Genomic DNA, 27,579 nt, shown 5'->3' with positions numbered 1-27,579 from the left:
GTCCTAAAATCGCAATGATTGTCTTTCCTTCAGAAGAAATTGAGGAGGAATTGGGTAGTTCCTTTTGGTAGCTGCCTTAGCCTTGACACGGCATTAGTGTTTAGGATACGGCCTATCCAAAAAGTAAGCCAGTACTTGAAAAGCCTTGCCTGATCTGGTGGGACAAATTGCAGCTGGCAGGTGGAGTCTTAGTTAATAGTTGTAGTTTATGTGCTTAGAAGTACCTGAAGAATATTAATGTCAGGATCCACTTGCAGCAGATCTTTGGGAGTATGAAAGCAAAACATCTTCTCCCCCTGAAAGGGCGAGGGGTTTGCTGCTGAGCTGAGGCCTCTACGGGCTGAGCACAGAGCCATTTTAGGTGAAACCACGTGTCTCTCAGAAAGGCAGGGCTAACTGTTTTGCACTCTGTAAACATTTAAAAACTATCATTTTTATAAATACAGCACATTGAAGATCCAGTTTGTTAAGATACATGCCCATTCTCTGTCAGATTTCTAGACAGTTTCTGAAAAGTAGAGTTAAAATTAACATACAATTGAAAGCATAGAGCAATTAAAACCGTATCTGACACAGAGAATACAGGTACCCTTTAGTTTTGATTAGAAAACTTCATTACATGGATCATTATTCTGATGTGAAGAGCACTTTCCAGTTCATCCACATTTTATTACAGTTTCTTATTAAGAATCCAGTGTGGAAAAATAACATCCTAGCAAAAGGGCAAGAGGTAAAAGGCCTTATTATTTACTTTTTACTTCATCTACGGCATAAATCCATCTTCAAAGTATGATCTTGAAGAAAGCAGAACCTGAAAGGAATATTTTTAACTGAATTTCCTCATCTTACAAATTGAGCTTTAACTTCTGATGTTTATATGCATTTTCTGATTTAACTGCAGAATAGATCTATTAAGGTAATAATGAAGGCTTTTTCCCAACTGGGGAAGTGCGTTTCAGTTTGGAAAAGGCTATAGATCACAAAACAATGAATCCATGGTTGTGTAGAAGCGCTGTATGGATGTTGCTCTTCTGCTTTGGTAGCCCTGATGGGCTCTTTGGTGTAAGCACTATCTGCAGTAACATAGGGATGAAGGTGCTTGAAGGCTATGTGGGGTCTTGCATGGTGGTCTTACCTCAGATGCTGCCAAGGTCTGGTGGGAAATCCAACAGCACTGACTTTAAGCTTAAAATACTTCTGTATTTTACTTAGGTAGACAATGCTTCAGATAGTGGCGGTGACAGATTTTAATTAATCTGAAGAAATTTATTTCCTACAACACTGAGACAAGAGCGAATCTTCTCTTTCTGTTTAAGGAACTGTAGCAATATTTATCTTTTAAAGGGAGAAAATTACCTACTTTTATTATTTCATTCAATTCAATTATTTAATTCCATGTCCTCGCTTTGGTATCACGTGCTGAGATTCATTAACAGTTCTTTGGCAGTCGTAAGACACTAATCATCTGTTTACAATATTGATCAGCAGCTTTCATTTTAAATTACACTGGAAGTGAGAAATAAACCTGCAGCGAGTAGTAAATAAAAGACTGGGAAGCAATGAAAGATGCTAGTTTAGGCTATATAGAAGTTTGTTTTCAGGTACCCAGTAATCATCTGCTTCCTAATAAGCTGAATCCTTGTAACAACCTCCAGCTGTGAAATTTAAACAGAATTTCCCATCTGCAAGTTGCTCACTCACTCTGGTTTACTATATTACTACAGATCAGATTCCTGTCCCTGCTGATACAGGTTTCTGTTCACTTCTAGGCTATTCTTCTGAGCTCCAATGAAGAGGAGCAAGACATCATTTTTGAGATGGAAGAATATTTCTGGGCTAATAAAACGTACTTTGGTTCTGATGCCTCATTTGTTGCAGCATATGCATTCTTTTTATGCTACGTATAATGAGATGTGATTATCTTAATTCTTCAGAATGGAAATTTAAGAAAAAAAACATTAGGAATTAAAATCTTACTTTTCTGAATTAATCTGAAAAAAGTTGGTTTCTGTGGCTCATCAGCACTAGGGCACGGGAAAACAGCTAAGAGTACCAAAAAACAGAGATGAAGCTGAAGAGTCCAGATAAAATGTGTGGAAGAGTAGGCTGAACAGATCTAGCAGCAGTGGACTGACTTTTACATTACTTTCTAATTTAATCATGAGGGTTGCTTAAGTTGTGGATCCTGCTCATTAGTCACGTGATGTTGCCAGCGTTTATTTCCGAATCAAATCTATAAAAGGAAATGAGAGTTCTCAGTCCTTGCAAAGCACTTGTCTGGTAGGAAATCACTTACAAATAATAAAGTCTGTACTAAAGCATGAAGCAGTTCCCTGATATGTGACCTTCAAAACTGGCTGAAGGAAAACAGCTGAAGCTGTGAGCAGTAGAAACCTTTCATACTGTCAGAAAAATAAGATGCAAGCTTGTGTTTTTTCAGCTTGCTTGATGGTTGTCCTCACTATGGAGCTGTATTTACAGAACCAGCAGGGGTTACCCATGGGCAGGGCAGGCCAGCTGCCTGCAGATGCAGCAGTGATGAGTCCCTCAGCTTCATAACCCACCCTTCTGACTTAGAATCATAGAATCCTTAGAGTTGGAAGTGACCTTTAAAGGTCGTCTAATCCAACTCCCCTACAGTCAGCAGGGACAATCGCCGCTTGATCAGGTTGGTCAGAGCTCTGTCCAGCCTGGCCTTGGTCATCTCCAGGGACAGGGCATCCACCACATCAAGTAGTTGAAGGTTTTCCCACCATCTGAGTAATGAAAACAGAACACATTTGCAAGAAATGCTGAGAGCACCCCACAAATAGCTGACATTGTGGTTCTCATCCCCAAAAGTTGACAAAGCACATGTTTAGCTTTGTATTTCCAAAGCAGCAGCCAGAAGTTGACTGCATGATTTTCTCCAATGACTGCAATAATAATCCTTCAGAGGATCTCATATTTTTTTTTTGTTGTTCTGATTCATGTGGAAGTACGTTGTGGTATGATAAACACGACTGCTTCACCATGCAGCTAATAAAAAAAAACAGTGATCAGATACAGTGCTATTCAAAATGAAAAAACAGAGGATTCAGATCTAACACTGACATGTTACCAAATGTAAGTTATTATTATTGCCTTCTATTTTAAAATAAAAAGTCTTGATGACACTTAGTAGTGTGAAAAACCTGAAGTTTGCCACTTTATAATAGATGTTTAATGGTAGTACCTACTTCATCCCTTCGTCAGGTAATGCAGAATGGCCTGTACGTAATCACAGAATCATAGAATGGTTTGGGTTGGAAGGGACCTTAAAGACCATCTGGTTCCAACCCCCTGCTATAGGCAGGGACGCCTCCCTCTAGGTAAGGTTATTCACAGCCCCATCCAGCCTGGCCTTGAACACAACTAATCACTAATTAAATGTTGCCTTGACTTAAAGGTGATGAAATATCATGTTCATTAAAATGTTTACACAGAGGCACAGCATTTAAACTATTACAGAAAGAGAACAGTTCTGGGTTGATTGCTGTTTCTTGTTCTGAATGGTCTCCACTGTTTCTCACATAGTGAGGTGAAGAATCAAGTTTTGACAAACAAAATCCATAATGTTATGCAACACTGCTATGGTTTTTAGTAAGCAGAAAGCAAACCTCTTCCAGAACGCATAACACCTGTATTATGTTTTTCAGTAATATTTGAGTTTGGAAGGTCAAAGCTTTTAGAAAGAAATCTGTATAATCAACAACTTGATCATAGTGATAAACTACCTGCGGCCAAATTTTGGGAAGTATTAACATATTTCTGACTTTGCTGTGAGTACAGAGGGGTTTTGCATGTTGTTCCCCATTTGCAGATTTTCCTCATGCTGGATTGTTATCTGCTGTCCACAGAAAAAAATCACCCTCGGAGAATTATAACAATAGTTACCTTTTTCTTTTTACAAGTGCTGCGGAAATACAAAGGGCAGCGATGGTTCGGAGCTGTGTAGCACATCTGTAGTTAATTTAACAAAAAGACAAGAGATCATTGAGAACATTTATGCATTCAGGGAGAGGTTCTAACATGGACAGGAATGAGATACCTTCAAGGAGAAGTATCCTCAGACCTCTTTTTGTGTTCAGAAGCGTCTCTTTTGACACATTTAAGTTGGGAAAGTACTTAAATGTGTTTCTCAAATTTTGTAGACCAGTGCTGTGATCTGTGGAACTGAACTTGTTGATTTCTATGAAATATCATGGCAGATACGATGTGTTTCTAGAAGGCAAAGAGAACTGCTCAGGCAATCAGGCTGATACCGTAACTGTACACACTTCCTGGAAATCTAAGGCTGAGTGAAAGCTTAAAAGTCAAGTCACAAAAATAGTTCAAGAAAGAGACATAAAATGTTCTATGGCTGCTCATTCCTGGGTTTTGTACACTGTCAGCTAGCTCCACAATCATCAGTTTTGTCTAGATGTAGCAGTATGTGGCAGCTCCATGAAGATGGTGCTTTTATATGTTTATAAATACTGTTTGTTTCTCTAGGTTATTTCCTTACACTTAGAAGTTAGATAGGATTGTCCTAGAAGCTAATGAAGTGATTCTGTTTTCTTGGAACTTAGGGTGCACCGACATAAGCGTGTTCTGCAAAGGTGTTTTTTTACCATCCTTCTATGTTCAGTCTTGATTAACAGAAGTTTCGTGCAGAATGGTTGTGCTTCAAGGCTAAGAAAAGCAAAACAACTTAAGTGAACTGGGAGAGAAGGTAGATGGGGACTGATTACTTTTACTTCTCTTTGACATATCCAGAGTTAGGTTTTGGAGGAGGGTAAGAGGCCAAACTGCTGATTTGCCTATCAGAATGAGTCACTAGCTCACAAAGGAATTGCATTGATTATTGCACACCCACAAATTACTATGGAAGATACACTGCAGGGGTGGAGGTTATGCTTTCCCTAAGGGTTTCTGTATAATTAATCTGCTGTAAGTTCTGGTACTTTAGAAAGATCTGAACCGCACTGTTAAGTATGATCCTTGCATGTCAGTTTGCCACTCTCACATGGTTTTGATGTTTCTTGCACTATTGCTTGAGTATTGATGAAAGGTTTTGATACCACTGCTATGGGAAAAATTCAAGTCATATATTCTGTTTCTGTTTTTAGATTATAACTCTGTTTGCTTGTCTTTGTTATGGGCATTAGGAGTCTATACCTGCAGCAAAACAGTTCCCTTGTTAAGTTGAATGTTTCATAAAGGATTAAGTGGAACTGCCTGAGCCATAGGGGACACTTTTGTCTCATAAACAAGAGGCTGATTATCAAGAGTCTGTACTTGTTAGTGGAGAAGGTAACTAAGCAGACTCCCTTCATATATTCATATCTTACCCCATAATTTCTGCATTAAGACTATTTAAAATTTTCAGTTCCTACATCTATAGCTACTCTTTGTAGATTTTGGAGGATGATGAGTATTTTTAATGGAAGATGAGTTGTTATTCTGGTGTGCATAAGCGAACCAGTAATAATTGGAGGCACTGGGACAAATTGTCTTTCACTGTCCCTTGCGGGATTCTTATAACATCAGTTAACAACTGTCTCAGTTAAACACTGGGTTAACATTATAAATTTAGACTCCAAAAGTTAAGATTGCCTATGCGACTCTTTTATATGGAAGATTATGCAGATAGTATATCAGATTCCTGTGTTCTTTTTCTACATGGGCCTGTTTTGCCCATAGCAAAGAAAAGCCCAGGCAGTGGAAATAAATACTATATAAAAAAATATAACAAAAGATAGTTCGCAGTCAGCTCATCTCTCTTCAGATTCTTACTAGGAAAGTGTATTGATAAGTCTGTAGGGATCTATCAGTGGCCTCCAAAGCAAAAGGGCTTTTTATGCTTGGAACAGATTTTTAGCTCTATAATGGTTTTACTGGTCAGGATGTGTGTTTAATGGATGGAGAATTGCTTTGTTGTTTTATTTCTTTTATCTTGGAGTCTCAGATCTGCAAAAGTCACTTTTTCTTTCTCCAGGTTTCACTTGGCTGAAATACAGACTTTTTTTAACTGCTGTTCTTCTTCTTATGCTACACATGGCTCATTGTAAAAACACGAACGTAATACCAGTCCGCTAATCTGATTTGAGGCATCAGTTGCAGCCAGAGCGGCGGCAGAACAAAGCCTTCTGGTCATGTTAGGGGAGCTTGGCTGAGCTTCCTTTCCCTGGGGACTGGATCTCTGTGGTCTTCCCTCCAGCACTGCAGGAGAAGTGCATCCTTTCTGCTGCACTGAAGGGGCTGGTTCAGTTTTGACTTAATACACTAAGAAGAATTTGGGCTGCAGAGTCAAGCACCTCACATTCAGAAAACCCACACTCCTTGGAGTGTCATGCATATGGTATTGCAGCATAACCCCATTGATTGTCACTCTCTTTTTCCACCAAAACCTTCCTGTAGCCAAGTGAGTTGATGAATGAGGTGCTGGGGATCTGCAGCATTGAGGCTGGCTGCAGTAGTCACCTGCTGTGGGGACCTTGGAAGAGGTTGGCTGCCAGCTGGTTGTGGGTCACAGGGTTTAGCTTTCCTGTGGCTTAGCAACTGGAAAAAGAAGTAGGAACTGAAATTCATAATGGAAGTGGTAGCTTCATTTCACACCCACTGTGAGTGAATACTGAAAATGTGTAACAGTCGCTACTCAGGTTGCACTTCTTTAAGTGGTCATCACGCTGATCAGACAGATTTAATCTGTATTTTAGATGAGAAATTATCTTGCAGCTAAGGCTTGAAGGATAGGAAAATGAATTTCAGTGAGGGAAATAGATCTTATTTCCTGTTGAGATCACCAGATGTTTCCAGGCTTACAATACATTAACAGAAGGAATATGTGGAGTACAAAATAAAATGGAGTTTTCCATACAGCAGCTTCTATGAGACTGGAAGGTAACATCAGGATAGCTATTAAATATATGCTCTGTCTGGAAGTAAGACAGGAAGGGATCTTAAAAGAATAAAAATTGTATCATTGACCTGGCATGAACTTTTGTGGTTTGTAAAGCAATCAGGGGAAAAATTCTGATTCCAAAATACATAAAGAATTGTTCATGAAGATACGTCGCTGTTTAATTTTCACTACCATGTATTCCTAACTTAAACAGCTGAAAGTGGACCAATTCCATTTTATATATATACTCAGAATTTTTTTGTAGGAGTTACAACACGGAGGAGGTTTCTACGGTAACCTACCAATAAATTTGTTTCCAAAATAAGGAAAATAATTCTCAAGAACATGATGTGACTTCAGGTGGGATAAGGTTGAGACTTAGCCGTAGTGGATCTGTGTTTGTATCTTTACTGATTTCTTAGCATGTTTTGTGTAGGAATATATTCCCTCCATATTTTTTTCTACTTAAAATGTCTTTAGAACAGGCAAGTAGAAATAGTTTCACAACACCTTTTCAAAATGTGCTAAAAATATAATACCATTTATGTCAGTGACATCAGCTCAAGGTGTTTCTCAAACTTCTAATCACATCAAACTGGGTATTATTTGTGTGGCCTGATGATTGCTAAAAATTCATAGAAAACTTGTGTAAATTAAAGTGCCTGTAACTGCTAGTAGAATCAACATAAGAGTTAGAGAACAGCTTGAGTTGGAAGAGACCATAACAACCATGCAGTTCCAACTCCCTGCCATGTATAGGGCTGGCACCCATTAGATCAATCTGCCAAGGCTACATCCCATGGTTCTTGATACCTTAGGCATTATGATTGTTTTGTTTCTCTAATGCTTTAATTAGAATGCTGTTTCAAATATATATACATACATATTTATGGGCTTATTTTGTATGTGTATTAATGGGTGCAAATATTTGCATGCCGCTGTCTCTAAGGAGAAGTTTGGCTGGGACAGTTCTGTTTTGCTTTGTTTTCTTAGGCATGTTATGATGCAGGTGTTTTTATGCTCTCATGCATAGTACAATATTTGTGGTTCATTTCAGTATACTAAGTGTTTTCAGTAGATCTCAGTGCTTTTGATCTGAGAGAGGCTGAGAGCATCAGAAGTCCCTAGACATTTTTCACGTTGCCACCTTCCTAAGCTCCAGCTAAGATTTCTTAGAGGACCCAATCTTTTGACTTTTAAGATCTTCTGGATAGCCACCTCCTAGAAGTCAGCACACTTAAGAAAATCTTACATCAAGACTCTCATAATGAAAGTGACTGAAGTCACAATTTACTCACGCAATCTGATTTATGTTATACTAATCCAAAGTAATGTTTTGCTTCTAGTTCCCTGCCTGACCTAAATGTTAATGACCAAGCTTTAGCCCACCTAGTAGAGCAAACCTGTCTTCACCATCCCTTGAAAGTCTCTGGTGCTCCCCCAGGACAGGCATTGCCAAATGTGGCTGCAGCTCTGAGAGGATGTTGTCCTGTGATAGAGGGCAGGTTGGATCTGGAAAGAGCAGGTACACTTCTTAGTATGTGGGAGCATCACCATCATCCCATGTACACTGGGAACCTTCATCAGCTGAGGAGGAGAAAAAAGTGCTGAAGAATTTAAAGAACAGAAAGGGGTTAAAAACAAGTGTGAAAAGTTAGATCATGGTACTTGGTGTCTTGAAATGAAGGAAGATTTTTCTGGAAGACTTTAGTCACCTGGGAAGGAAGGATCGGGTAGATGTGTGGGAGGCAATTTGCAGGCAAGTGTACTCCTCTGCAGTCGATCGGTACATTTTAATGAGGCAAGTATATTTGCTCTGTTTTATAGGATTTGCTTTGGACTAGAACTCTGGAAGTCATTTTAGATAGACTGCTTTGAGATACAGTGGTCAGGTGGAAATATTTTGAAGCATATCATATGGAAGCTCTACATTTGCAACATGTTTGTAGGGTCTTAGAAGCGGAGTTATTTTCAACAGAAAATTGTTTCTTCTTCAGAAGAGGTTTTTATGGTAAATAAAGGTCATACAAAGGATGTTAAAAGCAGAAGTGAAGTTAGAAATACCGTAGCTGTTCAATTTCATTCTTCTACTTAATGTATTTACTCACATCTGCAGCCATCTCTCAGTCTGTGCCATCCCATTGGAAAGGAAGCTTTCACACCAGTGTCCTTGATCTCACCTCCATCCTGTAGGCTGCCAGAGGCTGAGTGGAACCATTTTTTAGATGCAGAAGCATTCCCCTCAGGGATGGGAATTCCAACATGCCAGTGGATGGCAAGACAGGGAAGGCCAGGCTGTGCTGAGGTCCTTTGAGGGAACACAGAGGCTGTAGTTGCCTCCCATGGCCCATTCCACACAGTAGGACAGCCAAGTACTTTTGCCTTGGGACCCATGCTACTTGTACAGGGCAATTTCTTTCAAGCAAAAAAAATTGCCTGTGTTTAGACAGAGATGCTAGCAAGTGAATGCTTTTGGTTGATGGGCTAAATAGCAAACAAAGAAGCTTCAACTTGGAAGAGTATTCCACATTTTCTGGAATTTATCACTTTGACTTTGCTCCTTCTGCTTTTCCAGTTCTTTTTTTGATTCTTCCAGCAGTGCTATCTATTGCATTTGTCCATTTTGTCCTACTTATTTGGTTTGTTAACTTGTCCTTTCTTGGGCTTGTTTTTGCTTTCTTTCTACTGTAGGAACAGAGGGTTTATAACAGCCATAGCCTGTCTTCAAAGGGTGAATCCACAGTGTTCTAAATAATCATTACATAAGTCACTAAAACAACAAAGAAGGATAAACACATCCTCATCATGAGGAAGAAATCACTCCAAGGGCAATATAAGTATCTATCTGCCTGTCTTCAGACATGCTGCTTCATTTCTTCCAAGACTTTCTGTGCATGTTTTTCACACCTGCTTTAGCATCTACTTTTCTCTAAAGTTCAAAAGTTCCTGAAAAAAAGTTTTCAGGGAAAGTCTCAGTCTCACGTCTCACAATAAAGGAAAATACAGATTCTTTGGTTTGTATAACTCTGTTTGATTTTAGAAAGATTTAATATAAAACTAGCCCCCAGCTTTAAAAAGAGCTGGAGTGCAGGAGGCTCTGCATCCAGGGCACAGATAGTGGAGAGGCTGTCGATCAAAGTTGGACCCACCATTCTGTGCCTTTGTGTTTTGTACAGCTGAGCTGCAGCTTCACCATCACTGAGGATGGCTGTGGTTTCTCATTCACATAATTCTGAAATAAGCTGTTTGGTGCAAATTTCTGGGCTGCGTTGCTTGGGATAGCTAGGAAGAGTATGTTGTGCCAGGCTCAGAGGAAGCGGTGTTGAGCAAAGACTCTGAATTCTTGCAGTTAAATTATGTTGCATGAGAAAATACTGAACAGCAGAGAGTTGTGTTTTTCAGGAAAAATTGCACAATCTTTTTAAAGTTACAGGCTGCTTCTTCCTCGAGGAACTCATGAGTATAAGCTGAACAACCTTTTGCATCACTTTCCTGCCCTTTCCATGGCAGAAGTTTAAATTCAGTTTAAAACTAAGTGAGCGTGCTTCTAGGTAGTTTTGTATCATAGAATCATAGAATGTCTTGGGTTGAAAAGGACCATAAAGTTCATCAAGTTTCAACCCCACTGCCATAGGCAGGGTCTCCAACCAGTAGAACTACTTAAACTATATTTTGTATATGGGTTTGTTTGAATTTTGAAGACTGCCTTTATTACATACCGTGTACTATAACCTGTCAGCAACCTGCTAATAAACCTTCTTTCCTTTTCTTCTTAAAGGTGCAGTTTATCATTCTGCAATATTTAAAAGCAGGAAGGTTGGGAGAAACAGCAACATATCCAAGGTTGAGGATTCGGAAGATTAAAAGATGTTCTTATTGGTTGTGTTTCTAATTTTCAGGAATTCTTTGAACATGCGAAAAAGCTCTGGGATGATGAAGGTGTGAAAGCATGCTTCGAGAGGTCAAACGAGTATCAACTGATCGACTGTGCACAGTAGTAAGTGTTTATTTTTATTGATTTAATAGCCAAAGATGTAACTGTTCATATAGTTTAAAAATATATCTGTGTTTGCAAGATGTAGGAGTTTTGGAATGCAGCAGTTACCATTCTAATTCTAATTGCTGGTTTTATAATTGTCTGCCTTTCTTATACAACTAAATGTTCTGCTTCTGATATTTAACAGTTTACGAAAGCTACTGTGAAAGAAAACATCAAATTAAAGAATTGTGAATATATGTATTGTTTGAAATAGATACACACAGAGTCAATTTGATTTAAACCATTAAGCTTCAAAAATTCACAGCCAGTATAAGGAAAATACTGTGTTTTAAATTCTGTGACCCAGGCAGTGCTTGAAAATAGCTGTTTTTCTTTACATTTCACTAAAACTTATGTGATTTTTATCAAACAAGATGCATACCTGCATTACTATTGTGTCTCTAATGTATACTCTGGGAAAAAAATAATAAGCAAGATTTCAGTAAAGTTAGTATTATATTTGTTTTTCTCTCCTTCATATACATAAAGTCAAGCTGTACACTTGTGTGTAACGCAGTGGGGACCCTTAAACAGGTTTGTGTGATTGGGAACGTTCTGAGAAGAGATGTGTAAAAGATTTGAAGGTGCAAATCATAAATATACAGTACACTGATGAAAGTAGATTAGTCAGGAAGTAGTACATTAACAGCTACAGACTACAGCACTCTGCTGTCCCCAGTAATAACGCAGCTCTGAGTTAGACTTCAACCAAAAATACACATTTCATGTGAATAGCTATTGTGAAAATATATACTCTTAGAGTTGCTATGTGATTTAGGGTTTTCAGAGAACACAATCCAGTGTGTTATGATTTGTCTAATTGGCAGTATGGTCAGTAACAATACCACAAGTCTGTTGTAGCACTCAGTGTTTTGTTTTTCTGTCCTCTCTGCTCCCAGTGCCTAAGCTCAAGCAGAGAAAATGGCCTGTGTAGCTAAAGGAATTGTTGCACTCCTGCCACAGCGGGGAATTTTGGGGCTGTGGATAGTGTTTTCTTTTCCCTTATTCCAGACTATTTTGGGAAAAGAGAAAGATCCAGTGATGATTCATCAGCACATGGAAGCAAGGGAAAAACACGTATGTGTAGGAGGGAACTCATTTGACCTCAATGGATTAAGTTTACTAAAGCTTGGGCATTAGCCTGGCAACAGTCCAGACTGACAGTGGTTCTGTATAAACCCCCCCCAAAAAAGTTGTCCTGAGTTGTAATCAGTGGGTCTTTCCTGTGCCCTTGCCCACCACCTCCATGGCACAGAACTGTGATATACTTGCTGGAAAGTCAGGGTTGACTTTTTGGGCTGTCTGTAAATACACTCAATTAAGATCTCTCAGAACAGTAAAATTGAATAATGATGTATGTTTAAGGTAAATGGAAATGAAGCTTACTGTACTGATCAGTAAAGACCCTTATGGCTCTCAGTCTTTGAAAAAGAGCCTTAAAGAACCAGCCGTGTATTTTCCACACCTACTTTAACTGACTTTCTTTTGGTGGAGACATTCGTTGCAGTAGTAAACAGGACACTTGCTTGATTTCCTACCTTCAAGACGATTTATGAAATAGCATTTAATATTTAAATATCTCTTGAGCATATTGTGTTCTACATTTGTGATATGCCTGAAAATGTAGCAGTTAAGCAACTTAACCACATTTTTAAACCTTCACTCTTAGTACAGAGACTTGAAACTCAGGGGTACTTGTGTCACTGACCTGATTAGACAGCCCCTTCCTCATGGGTGTTGATAGCTGCCCCTCCATCATTCCTTAAAAGTTAAAATGATACTAAGATAATCAGTGAAAGAGATTGTAAAGTCATCATATATTTGCTGCATGCTTGTGATTGTATGTTACACAACAGTAGTTGCTTTACCCAGAAGAATATGTTTGGGCTGATTTTCTTTATTACTCTGGGATAAATACTTTGCTGGACAGAGAGGTACGAGAAAGACACAAAGGCAAATTCCTTATTTACAGTGGGCCTGAAAGTTGCTTTTCCTTGATCTTTAAATTACCAAGATCCTGGTCCTCCATGGAAATGAAAGTCAGGGCCTGCTTCTCAGGCTATTTTAGTATTCTGACGTGACCATACTTCTGCACTTCTTATTGTCATGCTAGTACCTAATGTGGTATTTGCAGCAAATGTGAAACTGACCCAGTAAAAGACCTTGTGCTCTAATAAGAGTAGATAGATTGTAAGCAAAGATCTGAGTTGTTCTTCTTTAACGACTACAAGTATATCTAAGTTACTCTTAGAGGGGAGTACTACTATCAACTATTTATTTTTTCTTGCTTGATACTGTAACAGTGACAGGTTATTGTCACTGTTATTGCCTTGCCTTCTGCCTCAGTATTACTTTCAAGTTAAATTTCAAATTTAATTTAATTTTAAAAGCTTACCTAAATTTCAACGGATTGGTTTTGTCTATGACTCTTTTGGCATACTTCAATTAGCTTCAACTTATTTAAAACTACTATGATTTCGTAAATACTCACAAACTGTATATTCAGCAAATGGTAGCTTTGTAAGGGATTCTTAGACTGTGCATGATTTAGTGCTGTCTTGGCATTGAACTGTTTCGTCTATATGCTGTAGACCAGAGTATCTTCACAAAATATTTTATGTCATTCTGGAATAGTTTCCTTAAAACTGAATAGTTTTCTGTAAGATTAATGCAAATCCATTTTTAAGTTATTTTATCTTCTACATGCTTGCTATTGAATGTCAAATTTTGTTGTATCTGTGCAAGAGAAGTGCAAAGCAAACTGCCTTGAATATAGAAGTGGTCAACAGAAGTAAAGGTCTAGATATGACAACCTTCATTTACAAAAAGACAAGGTGATGAGTTTATTAAATAACTTCATAAATTTATTTGCATCTTCTGAGAACATTAATTGCTGAGCTTATGAAGAAATATAAAATTTTGTTTTACGATAGCATACCTTGCAGTAGAGTTGTAGGTTTTTATTGACTATTTGGTATTATATGTGTAAGAGAATGACTTCATTCTAATGCTGGTGGTAATTTTCTACTTCTAAAGTCCTATTTCTTCACTGCTATCTGTACTATGCATTGATCCGTGGCTTCTTTAGTAATCCAGGAGAAGCCTTTAAGTTACTTCTACTTAGAATCTAATACATGGGCCCAATGATAGCAATGAAATTGAAGACTTCTGTGGAGTGTGAGTCTGCACTGGAGAATAGTGAGGACTCCTGTTCTGGTGACATACGTCTGTTGTCTTGCTAAAATGAGTTAAGTGATCATGATTACTCATGTTGGTTGCTCAGTTGACTGGGTAAATTCGGTTGCAGTGATGAGACAGGAGGTGTGGGGCTACTTAGAGCACCTAGGCAATATCAGGGAAAGGTGGTGGTTTGTAGAGCAAAGAAGTGGGCAAGAATTAGGGACAAAAAAAAAACACAAAAGCAGAAAATCTGGTTATCATCATATCATAGTCTCGTGTGGGTTGGAAGGGACCTTAGAGATCATCGAGTCCAATGCCCTGGAATTTGAGCCTCCTGTGTAGCAGAGCGGCACTTCTACCACTTGCGCCACAGGGGGGATTCTTGTTATCCTTGTAGGTCACATACAGTTTGCTCATGGCATCTTTGTTAGGAAAAATTAACTACTCTTACATTTATTAGAAGGTTCGAGAGTTTAGTTTTGTCTCATTGTATTTGCACAAAATAACCATATGTATGTGTACATAAGTGGAAGGTACATAGGTGTAGGTGAAAAGGCTGTATTTCTGCTTGCTTTGTTTCTCTGTTTAGGAACTAAACCAAGACTTTAAGGGAACACTGCTCTGAGCCAGTAGTTTATCGCAGTTTGCTCACTGATCTTCTTTACCTTATAAAAGATGCCACTCCTGATATACTCAAGTGTGATGGCCTAGATTGGCCTCTCTACAAACATTTGTGCTAATGAAACTTGATTATGCAGGTTCTCAGGCAAGCAAACACAAGGGATGTGAGCTTGGCCAAAGAAAATTGATTTTTAAATTTGAGCTAATATACACACAAAGGATACATCTCAAGTTCTTTTTTGTTTGTTTTTTGCAGTTATTCTATCTTTGAGAAGGGTTTCGGCCAACCTTTGGGGCACCTATCAAGGCAATAGATGAAGTAATTAAAGAAAAAAAATTGTTTGAGTTGTTGTTCAGAGATTCAACTCCTGATGTGTGAAAACTTCTTTTCTCAGCAACACATCTTGAAACTGAGCATATCTCTAAGTTACTGTGCTCTCTTCCAGATATAAGACGTAATCATCAATATTAGATAAAGCTGTCCCTTAATTATCTCTCACAATGTGAGGTCAGAAAGCCCACCTCATCTTTGTCTGTCTCTCCATGTCTTTTGCCTAGCATACCACTTGAGCCTCATTTTGTTGGTACGTACACAGGCTACATGTATGATGTCAAATATAAGCATTTGGGTAATTCATATACTTTCACTCTGTGTGACTTTAGGATTTGCCATTTAATGCTATTTCTTTTAGGGATTTTGCTAGAATTGGCTGAATCATGCTCCAAATTGGATTTTGCTAAAGCTCTCACCCAGAGAGGTCACAAACAAGCTGTGCTGACTCAGTGGCAACTAAGTCCTTCCTGTAGTGCCCTTCCAGCACCAGTTTCCAATGAATCCAGTCCAGCTGCAACAGTTCTTGATAATTAACCTTTTGAAGACCGAGATGCTTAATAGTTACTAATTCTATCTCCTTTGAAAGTTCCATAATAGTAATAGCTGTCAGTGTCAGGACAGCAGCAAGTAGCTTTTCTTTTCTGACAGTGAGTGAGGCTTCAGTGTTCCCAGATTTGATACTCTAATAGCAGAAAAGGTGTTTTGTATCATCTCAGTGTTTTTGTTTGTTTTAAAATCCCCATTGTATACAGGATTAAATCAAGGGACTATGCCCTCCTTTATGTATTTGTTCCTGTGCCTCTCCATCATCATACAGCGTTCAGTTCTGCCTAATTTAGGATCATTGAAATGTGAGGAAAAATACTGCTTTGCGCACTCCTGAGATCTGAATTGAAAATTTGTACAAAAATTCTACAATTCTTAATATTTTGCATTAAACTGTCACTGATGATTGACTGTATCAGTTAGTGGCTGATCGTTGCAGCCCATCAAAGATTTTTGACATATCTTGTGTCACATGCCTTTGTCAAAGTAGATACCTGGAAACTGAGTTGGATTTGTGTAGTTTTTAGCTGGTCCCAGGTTTCTTCATAGTTCTGGGTTATAGGTGTGATTTCATCCCCATTCTGTATTGCTCAGAGGACTTAGAGCCATGTCATCATCATTTAGTTTCTCCAGGAATATGGCCGGAATGAGGCCAGGGGAGGCTGAACTGGTGCTTGCATAATGCATGGCAAAGCTACTGCAGAAAATACAACTGTGGTTACAGCTGAATAACAAACTGTTGTTTTCTAGATAACATAGATGTACTGTCTGTGAAATCATTAGTCTAGCAATCTGTTTTTAAACTGACAAGTGGCAAAGATGAATTATCCAAGTATCTGCACCATTTAAGGAAAAGATGTTTAGGAATGTAAGTATTTAGTTTTTGTCCCTGGAGGAGCAGTATGATGTTCGTGTATGATGTCATCATTTGAGGGGGAAAAAAAAAATCCGTAATTGAAATTTCCTCTCCGCTGCTGTATCTGGAGTGATTTTGGATGCACATGGGAGGGTTTGCAACCTACTGTGGGGAATCTGCTGGAGCAGGGTGGCTGGATGATCTCCAAAGGTCCCTTCCTAGCCCTGGGATCCTGTGGTACTATGCTCATCTCCAGCCTGCAGCTTGAAATGCACAGTCTGGGCTGGCAGAGTTCTTCTTGTACTCCTTGATAACTGCCCATTTTCAAGATGCTGTGGTGCTTCTTGGTGTATCTCTTGAAAAGTCTTATTGAAGGGGGAGTGGACTCATGAAACATGGCTGCTGAAGTCATGCATTTGTTGTAGAAAGGGAGAGTGGGAGGTGGTAGCTGAAGGATTATGCAGGCCCAAGAGGTTCTCCCGCATACCAGTCTTCAAACTTCGCTTTTTATTTTTAATAAAATTTCCTTCGTTGTAATGCAGATGTGTGTATGAACTGAACACACTGGTGGTAAGCTAAGCAGTATTATTCTTAAAACTGGCCATTCTTTTTTAGGTCGTGTAATGACTTATTAAATATAAGACTTAATACTTTTTACTTAGAGAAAAGATGAGAAGAAGTAATTGATGATAAATGTTTAATTCTTCATGTTACTGAATTTTTGATGGTGATACATGAAAATTGTAATAATATTATTTTCTTCCATCTGAAGTTCTCTTTTGTTTCATATATAGGCAATCACTGTAATTATGAAGTTTCTTCATTTTCTTTCACTTTCTATCATTTCAAATAAAATTTTAGTGTTTAAGCTAGAAACATATTTTCTTTGGTTAATCGATGATCGGGTTTTCTCCATTTGCCTTATTGAAATTATAAACCTTAACCAAACAGTGAATTGTTGTTTAATGATAGCAAGAAAAAAAATAGAGAGAGAGGTTATAATTACAGGATAGTTGCTTTCTTTTTACTGATGAGTCTTCTAAACAAAGGTGTTTGCCAGATAGGACAGAAGTCGTTCTGCAGTGCGTAATGTTTGCATCTTTCACAGTTTACTAACTAGGAGACCACACTCTTCAGAGGCAGAGTTGTGGTTTCTTAAAATACACAATGGGAATTTTCTGAAATAACCATTTCGTCTCCTGTGAATTCTTGTTGTTGTTCCCCTTTTTACTGACGCTCATGAAAAAGCAGCATCAAACTTAACCAATACCATCTACATTTTGTTAATCTAATTGTGACTAATGTGGCCACGATCTTAGAATAGTATTACTTAGAAGTACAAAATTGTGGAGAAGCCGCTGTAAAAACCCCCAGAATGCCTTTGTATTCCCCATTTGTATGAAGTATGAAAGTACCTGGCTCCAATTGGATGGCATGCGGGCACGCACCTGCCTCAATCAGCCACCTCAAGTAAGTCATTTCTATACCTAGAGAAAACAAAGCTATATTCTCAATTGAAAAATAGGAGTGAAAATAGGTTATAAACACATCACTCCCTCTGTCTTTTAAATATTGATATGATGCATTATTTTTACTAATTACAATTGAAGAAGCACCTAAGCAGCTCAGAATGGGATGCTTAAACATCTGTACATTTTCCCACATTCTTCTGCATTCATGGCAGTGTTTTTGCACAGTTAGAATAGGCAGAAAGTTTGAAAATGTGAGGCAGAAAACCAAAATAAGCCTTAACTTCAATTTGTGGTACTTAATATGGTTGTATTTTTTATGTTTCTTTCCTGTCACAGATAAATAAGACACCCAAATTAGAATTTGGATTTATTTTATGTCTTTGGTGATGAAGAAGTGATTGGTTTCACAAGAACAAGAGAAAAAAGAAAAAAAAAAAAACTTAAAAACAGAGGGTATTTTTTGCCATACAAGAATATCTGAAAGTTTTTCTTACCCATTCTGACAACATATGTAACTTCTGTACTGTGTACAGTTGCTTTGTAACTGTAATGCAGCAGTCTTCCTCTTTGCCCTGCATTTTAACATCTAAAGAGTAAGTCAGGTCTTCCAGGCCAGAAGTCGGCAGCATTTTATGTGTTTAATCCTGTCTGATACTTTATTAACCATTGTGATAGCAGTGAGCTGAGACTGTCAGAGAAAGCAGTACATATTGATCTGCACTGATTTTTGGAGTTACTACAAAAACATGCATATTAGCAGCAGTTCAGTCCCATTTGGATATATGATCCATTCAGCAGATTTGACAGTAGCAGAGAGATCTATCAGCTGGGCTCATCCGCACTTACTTTTTTGTGGTAGCATCCCGTATTTAATTTGGTGATTTTTATTATTATTTTTTTCCATATCCATTCAGCAGAGGTGAACGGTAAACTTGAAGAGATTTATATGCATTAACAACACACACTTTGTGCATTTGTAGAGCTTGAACAAAACCTGCTGAAGAGTCAACACTCTTAGCATCAGCCTCAGTGTACAGGTTCTCAAAGTGTTGATTCCCCTTAACATACAGAAAGAGCATTCTGTTGCATGTATTATTAAAGAGGTTGCGTTTCCTTTTAGCACAGCTTACAGGACTGAGGTGAGGAGGTACTGGTACAGCGCTTAGTCACTGAGCAGGCACAATGGGCCAGTGCGACTGGTGACCATGGCCAGCTTCAGAGATACAGAGTGAGGAGGACTTCCATGTAGGACTGGATTTCACTGAGGTCTGTCTTGTTTGAATTGCATGTATTACCTATAACATGAAGTATATTTCAGACGTGCCAACGTGAAATAATTGAGTTAATAAAAAGCAGGCCTTGAAGGTTGCCTTGAAAGTTGATGTCTACCTAGAGTACAGATAACTACCGGTACAGAGAATCTCTAAAACTCACTTTTCACTGCTACCAAATCCAAGAAAGAGAAATTTATACAGTGATGGGGCTGATGCAGCTTAGCTCTTGAAGTCTTCACCATGAGTCACTGCTTGGTGTCAGTACCTCAAAACTTCTTCAGATGAAGTCAGACTGCAACCGTTGGTTATCTGGAATCTACATGCAGGATTTGTAAGTGCATCTCAGAAGGAAGTTGTTTGTCATTCTGTCAGCTCTAGTGTTGTTTATGTATGTGCTTTCCTTGGTTTAGGACTGCTGCAGTGTGCTCATGGAAGAAAGAGTAAAGTATGACCAAAGCCAGTTTTATTATACTTCAGAGAGCACTGAGTCACTAACATTTATTCCATTTCTCCAATTGCTGTTGATTGATACAGTATTTAATTTGATCTGTTCATTTACAACTCTTTGAATGTGTGTGCCTTCTTGATGGGAAAGATGAGTTGGTCAAAGAACACATTAACTTCTTAATAAGCTTGTTATTGTGTAACACAAATGTATTTTAGATTTTTCTATGAGATTTTCTCTTTTTTTTCATTATTCTCTAGAGAAAAGTGTGTTGCATACTCTTGCCTTAAACCTGACCTAATGTGAAATGTTTGTTTACATAATAAATATTAAATAATACAGTTACTTTATAATAACTTTAATACCCGTAAGTTGAATGTTTAAAAAAGAAGCAGGAGTCCTGGCAATTTCATGCCGGGTTATATGGATGTTGTCAAATTGTTTACAGTTGGGGTCTGACTTTCATTAAAATTTACAAGCATTTTTTCACTTTGAGATGGTCAGCTTTCCTTTGTCCAAGTAGAAAGTTTCACACCACAGGATCACAAAAGGCCAAAAGACATTTTTCTTCCAGGGCAAACTACTGTCAGACCAATCTCTGCAGACGTGGACTCCTCTGAACTAACGTACTTGCTCAGCCTTGTTTATGTTAGGATCTACAAGAAGCCAGAGTTTGGGTGGTGGTGTTTTTCTAAGTTAGTGCTACACCAACACATTTGAAAATAGAAAAACGATGGAATGCAGGAGTTAGGAAATAAGAAAATACAATAAAGTTTACACTGTGTTGGAAAAATGTGGAGGCTAAGCCCCTGTGCTTGAAAAAGAAACTTTACACCTCAGACTAAACCAAGATGGAGACTTAGTATTTGTCAGCTTGGTTGTAATCCCAATTTTAAGGTAAGTCAGACTGGGAGACTGAGAGTTTAACGGTGTCTCATTACTTCTAATAATTAAATTAAATCTAATTTTGTTCATTTTAATACAAAACAACAGTGATACTGCCAGAAATTTGAAAAAGTTTATTTGACTTCAGTGGCGCCATTTCAGTTTGTGTCTGTTGTAAAAGTATTCTTTCTGAATTGATGAGAAATGTTTGCTGCAGTGGTGGGTTTTTACACAAAGTTAATTTGAGTATAAATAAATCAGTGGAAAAGAAAACATGTGCAGTAATGTGTCAGTAGACTTCCTGTATAATTGGTGCACTAAGTAATTGTCTTGGAGAACAAAATCTGCAAATCTTAATTTGTGCTAGAACTGGTTCAGAAATGAGTGTTTTCTTCATCTTACGCCCTTGAAAATTCCTCAGTTTGTAATAAAAATGAAAGGACGTGGTCTGAATCAGTTACCACTAATACATAAAAAGACAAATCTTGAGATCACTGTTCTGACAACAGATTTCAGACACAGTCTCCTTTCATGAGTATTGCAGGGGAAGTTGAGGGGTGTATTTTGTTTTTCAAGTACGTTATCACAGAAATGAATTAGAATGAATATCCAAATAACACTTGAGTACATTTTTCTGGCTGAAGATTAATGACACATGCAGTGCTCTTCTTGATTCCCTTCCTTCATCTCCTTCATTTTTTTTTATATGTATAGGAGAAGCCATCCGTACCTTTCCTGTCTTTTAGAAGGATGTACTTGAAGTTGAGAAAATCTGCATTCTGGACATTAGCATATGGAAAGTCTGATTATATAGATTTGGGTTAATTAGTCATTAACTAAATCTCTTTCCAAAAAGTTTGTGAAGAAATGGGTGTAATTCCTTCACTTATTTACTGTCACAACCATGTCAGACTTGTATTTGCCGATGCTGCTGTACCAAGTTATTTAAAAATAGGTTGTTAATGAGCAGCAGACTGTTAGAGTGAGGAAGGAGCACTGTAGCTGCTAGGGTTTGTTCTATTCAGGGAAAACAGAACTAAGCCGCGCTGCTGAGAGAACTTCTTTATCCAGTGAAACTTCTGTCTTACACTGACTTTGTTGGCATATTGCCTTTCATTGGTAAGATTTTAAACACTGTATTTGATAAATGTGTCATATACCGGTTTTTCTCTAACGTATTAGATTCTGATCTGAAAAGTTTTTGTATAAAGAAGCAGGTACTTAACAGATATTTACTGCAGTGAGCAAAATTGGCAAGCCTGGTTATGCAGCAGTCACAGTAGCTCAGTGTCAATGTATCAGCATCATTACTGCTGTTAAAAAAAAAAAAAAAAGGTGGGGGAGAAGACAAATGTAGTCACTAGTTTTTCCTCCAGTTTCATTTTCTGTTAAGACCTATGTGGTTGACTACCTGCATTATACACTGGTTATTCACCCCACCTTGTCCTCTGTAGGGCTGTCACTGTAAGGTGAGAGAGAAGAGATTGTAGTGCAGAGGGAGTGTAGAGTGCATGTCAGTTCCAATCAGTTCCAGGCAATAGAGTCGACAGTTTAGGTTTTTGACCTGAAAATAAGGTAAAAGTAATCAATCAAATTACATTATGTAAAACTGGCAAGGGTGAGACCTGTTCTTAAAGCATATCTAGAGAAATTGTTTAGCTTATTTATAAATATAGAACTCTCTACATCTGGCAGGGAGCTCATTATAATATACAGTATGTTGAAAGAATGATTATGTGATGATTAAAATGGATTTTAGGAATGCCCTTCCATTAGTTGTAAAGAAGCCATGACTATTTAGAGGGTGGAAAAGGAGAAATAAAAGATCGTAGGTGGGCAAAGATAATGAATACAGGATTCCCAAGTAAGGCAAAATTAATAAAACACCACTTATTTTTAGGCAGGAGTGAAGTCTTAAGGCACTGGAACTTGCAAGTAATCTCTTAGGCCTTTTCAGTGAAGACAGAATGCTAAATGTAAGGGATTGCACAGTGACAGGCTTTCTAAGCTACATCCTGAGAGAAGCAAGCAAATAATATTCTGAAGACATGCTTTGAATTTTAGGAAGGGAGTAACTGAAGGAGTCCCAAACACAAATGTCTTTCTCCTCAAGCAAGATTGGTTTCTTCATCTCACCTAGCTTCATTGTTCCAGAACATGATTACCTATCAAAGAGACTGTAACTTCATCAGAAGACTTGCTTTCCCCTGCTCCTTGCAAGTTACAAGCTACTGACGTTTTTCATGCTTACCTCTTGAAACAGAGACAGAGGCATCTCCTGCTGTCAGCCTGCTCTTACTCTGCCTTGTAAAAAGGGCTGCAGTATTACCTTACGCATGTGCAACAGTTACTGCAAAACTGGCTGAAAGTCTTAAGGATTTCATTGGCATTGTCTTTTAGAGCTTTTCTGATGCGCAGATCTCTGACTTACCTGTGGCCTTGATTTGGATTACAACTGTTTCTTTTTTTGTTTGCCGACGTTTGTATTTCTTTTCCTTCTCTCCACCTACTAATAGAATCTGCAGATCCATTTCTTTGCTTTTCCTGCTTTTGTTTGTTCGTTGTTTTATTCTTGACAGATTGACCATTTGCTATCATATGGCTCTTGAGATGGATAGGTAATATGTCAGTTTAGTCAACAAACAATGAGGTTCACCTGTCTGCTTGGATATGTAAAGGTGGCTTATTTTCCCTACTATTCCCAAGCTTCCTTTGACTTTTTAAAAAGTGATCGAATACTTGTAATTTCTTTAGGCAGAATACAGGGCTGTGAATTCAGAAACCACCACATATCTGTAAAAACTGCACAGCACTGTACGTTTTCAATGAACTAAAAGCTTTACATTTATACACTAAAGGAAGTTCTTAACTGTATTTTGTTACTGTGTTCTTTTAGGGAGCAAACCATTATCTGACCCAAAGGGTAAATTACCTTTCTATTATTTATGCATTGGGTGTCTTTTTTCATTCTTCTGTAAAAAAATATATTGGTAAGAGTGTTTTGTACATAATCCTCATTGTGGTAGCTGTCTGTGATAGCAGACATGTGGATGCTTCTTTATACCTTGTGATGAGGGAACAGAGTGTCATTTGTAGCCATTTGCTTGATGAGTACTAGATCTAGGTGTACATGACAGACAGAGCACTGTTTCCAGAGGAACCACAAAATTAAGTGAGTGGGGAGGCGAGGAAAAGAAGGGAAAAGACTTCATTTTAGAACAAATTCAGCAGTACGGTCTGTATTCCTTTCATTTTGAAATGAATCTACTTCCTTCTAGGTGTCAGCCATAAATCAGATAGGGAAATAATGGCGGCTGAAAAGCACTGTGAGTGCAAGCCCTTACCATATACCTGAGAGGATTCAGTGTGCTTCTTGGCACTCTGGGCATACATCAGAGATTGCTTCCACATGGCAGCTCATAATCTAGTAGTAGAGAAGACCTCGGCATCTTGAGATCTTTACTTGCAAACCACCTCACTTCTAAAGTAAGCAATGTGTGCTCGTTCTGCTGATGTAATCAGACAAAACAGACCAGCAGGAGAAAAAAAAGGGAGGAATCTGCTTTTTGTCCAGAGCGGAAGTTTTGCTTTGTAGTAAGTTGTTTCTTATGGCATGATTCTCAAGTGAAAAAAAGACCATGAGAAAACCATACAGAGGTATGCTGGAAGTTCCCAAATGCTGCATAGTGTGCGTAAGAATTCAGACTATTCACAACTCAAATATTAGGTTTTTACAGTATCTCTCAAATGATGGCAGCCTTGCAGAAATAAAGTAACAAGTAGAGGTTTTGTGGTTGTTTTTTTTTCTTTTCAGTAAAGAAACTTCCTGGAACCATAATCCCTTTAAATATTCATCTAAGTGAGAAATACTCTTTTTCTGTGCATGGCTACATTTTCAGTCAAAAAGACCATTTCTCCTCCAGTGATATGATATGTCCCCATAGCTGAAATTCTTAAATCCTAAAGTGTCCAGTTGGTTGAAGCTTATTATTATTAGCTGGTGTCTTCCTCTGTTGCTAACAGGTGAAATAATTAAATTCTAATTGTTTCTCAAAGTGAAAGCAGAAGGCAGCATTGAAATTAATCACCTATTTGTTACGTGCTTGAAGCCAATAAAGAGTGTGAAGGAAGGAAAATTAACACTCGAGCTGCAAACAGTAACAGCAATAAAAATGCTTCCCATCGATGGTGGAAGGTTTTGAGCTAGTCAAAATATGATGGTGGATAGTTTGTGGCACGATGGGGCAGCTGGCCATCCAGAAGTGCTTCCTTCCATTCCCAGCTCCCTTGTTTTTTGTTCTGTGATGAGGCCCCCCATTAGCCTGTGCACACCTGCCATGTAGCTGCTCACATGCTTACACTCAAGAACTTTATCAGAGCATCCCTCCCTTGGGTTCAATATACTACAGTCACAGCTAGCCATGCAAGTCTGTGAGTCCCTTACTCATCTCCATCTTCATCAATGCTCTGAGAAAGAAGTGACTTACCAGTTGCAGTTTTCTGCACTGAAAATGGCATTCTTTTGTTCTGTGAGCAAATGTGTGTGTGTTACAAAACAGGCGATACAGAAGATTTCTCCCCAGAGTCTTATCTTCCAGAATCTGCTACTAACTTTAAAAGGGGGCTTATTTTCAGAATAAGCTGCTTTCCTTCCTCCTACCCACTCGCTGCTGCACACTGATTGATAATCTACACCTAATCCCTGATTTTGCCTTCCAGTCTTCTGAACCGCGTCCCTGTACCAGGTGCCTTCCCAAGGCACTGTTTGGTCTCTACCTCATAGGTATCAAACAGGCTGCGATGCTTATGTATTATATAATATATAACACTTGTATTTATATTATATGTAAAATAATTTAATTTATATCCAATATGATAGGGTGATTGTTTTCAGAGGAGTGTGCCAAGGTGTGCTATCAAACCAAATCTGCAGTTTCATACTGTAGTCAGGTAATGTCAGAGACATTCTGTGGACTCAGAAACAGTGTGACAGTCTACTAGCCTGTGTATTTCTAGAATATCTCCCTTCATTTCAAAAGCATAACCAAAAAATCCTTCCAGGTCACTGCATGACTTTCTGTCCTCGTGCAAAATTAAATTAGAGGTAAATTGTCTTTGCTTTCTTGGAATGACTGTGCTTGTGTTGCGTTGTATTCTGTTTGCAAAGCTCAAGGCTGATATTTTCTCCAACAGTGTAAGTTGTCTGATTACAATAAGATAAAACAGCGTGGAAGCTGCTTATTCGCTCTTCTTGCTTAGCTGTCAGTTTTACAGCAGGCCTTTTGGTAAAGCCATCTAGGGAAATTATACAGGTTTGGGGATCTTTTGGCAATTGTTTGTAATATCCTGCCCGATTTGAAAAATGGGACTGCACTGAAAACATCCCTCCTCTTTTCTTTTTTTCCTCTTATTTTCTCTTTTGAGAATCATGGTGTGTTGCTTAGTGTGTATCTTGTTGGTAGTTTGCAGTGCAGTTAGATGTGTTCCTAAGGATGGGTCTGTAAAGGCAGTACAATGCACAGTGCTGTGAATGGCTCGTTGTCAGCACCAGTTAAAGCTGCTGTGACAAATCGACAGCGGAGGGGGAGGAGGAATCATTTTACAGCTAGGAGAACTACAATGGCAGTTGTATTGGGAAATCAATGTTCTCTTGGTGGCGTGTTTGTTTTTTTTTTTATTGCCCAAATGTCAGTGTTTCTCAATAGCTTGCTCATATGAATAGGAGTCAAGGGAATTCTCAATGTCCAAATCATAGAGCATGTGCTATTGTTTGCATTCTCCTCAATTTCTGAGCTGCTCACAGCAGGCTGTAATCATGTATCATGCTGATTTTTCATCTCTGTTATGCATTATTTCAGTTCCTTCTGACTTTTGTCTTATTCAGAGAGGAAGCAAAAGGGCAATCTAGATCAGGAAAAAGTGCTTAGAGCTGTAGCTTGACTCTGGATAATGTGTTATTTGTTTTGCCTCGGGGTAGTTTATCATGTCTTTTGGTTTACCTGTTTGTGAGAAAGCTGTAGTGCCTTCCTTAAGACCTTGTAAAAACCCGTCTTATGTTTGATACTAAAGGTTATTCTGAAGGAGTCGTGGGCTTTTTCATTACAGTGCAGTGATAGGTATTGGTTTGTCTTTCTGATTGCTCTGAAATAATCATCAGTACTGCTCTTTGCCAAAGACATTGTTATTCTGTCTAGAAAGTATCAGTACAGCTTTCATTACTTCCAGGAAAGTTTTTGGTGCAGTACAGATACAGGTCTGGTCCTTCTCAATTCTCTTTGTAGAGCACATCAAATGTAGCTAGTTAGGACTGCATTTCACTTACGCATCAGGGAGGGCAGTAAAATAGTGAAGCCCCAGTGCCTCCTAGAAGAGTTTGTGTTGTGGTTGATTGCAGTAGATTTTCAGGTATTCAGCAGCCTGGAAAGAACTCTGAACTGTTGGATAGAATAATCTGCCTCCAGAATGAACAACACAATATAATAATATGTAGTTGCTGCATTTAGAATAGATACAGGAAGGTGTCTGTTGTTTTAGAGCTTACAGAAGTGCAGGTAGTATGTATTTAGTGTTGAGTGTTCATCTATAGGATTGACTGCTAAGATTATATATGCTATTTGATTTCCTGATGATTAGATAATATTACAGTCTCATCTGCCATCTGTCTGTTTCAGGCTTGCTAAGCAATAGACCCAAATGGGCTGTGCTTAGCAAAAAGGCTTGCCATTTTCTGAGAGGTTTTACTGTTAGAGGAGTGCAGAGCTGAACTCTTTGTACAGCTATATTGATATGAGATCTCTTCTGAAAAGCATTTTCCAGAAAGGGTTTTTCTAGAGCAGAAAAGGCCTTGGAGAGACAGTCAGTGATATGTCACACCCACAAGCAATGCTGGGAGCGACTTCTTGTGTTCTTACCAGCAGTGCAGCCTCCTTGTATTCTCCCTTCATTCAGCCAGTGCTGCTGTGCTCTCATGTCCAGCAGTTTGCACCACCTACTGCAGATAGGACAACAAAATCTCCTTGGAAA

General features: G+C 38.4%; 1 protein-coding gene across 2 annotated transcripts in view; it reads left to right on the top strand.

The window, feature by feature from the left end:
• The window catches only part of GNAL (G protein subunit alpha L), a 166,810-nt gene that overhangs the window by 106,480 nt on the left and 32,751 nt on the right, over positions 1-27,579 (top strand). For both annotated transcript variants that reach the window (XM_015855233.2, XM_015855232.2), the window contains exon 5: positions 10,804-10,901. In XM_015855233.2, coding sequence (XP_015710719.1) covers positions 10,804-10,901 — 98 coding nt within the window. The remainder of the gene's footprint in view (positions 1-10,803; positions 10,902-27,579) is intronic.

This window comes from Coturnix japonica, chromosome 2 (genome assembly GCF_001577835.2).
Source record: "Coturnix japonica isolate 7356 chromosome 2, Coturnix japonica 2.1, whole genome shotgun sequence".
NCBI lineage: Eukaryota > Metazoa > Chordata > Aves > Galliformes > Phasianidae > Coturnix > Coturnix japonica.
This window is presented reverse-complemented; position numbering and strand designations above follow the sequence as displayed.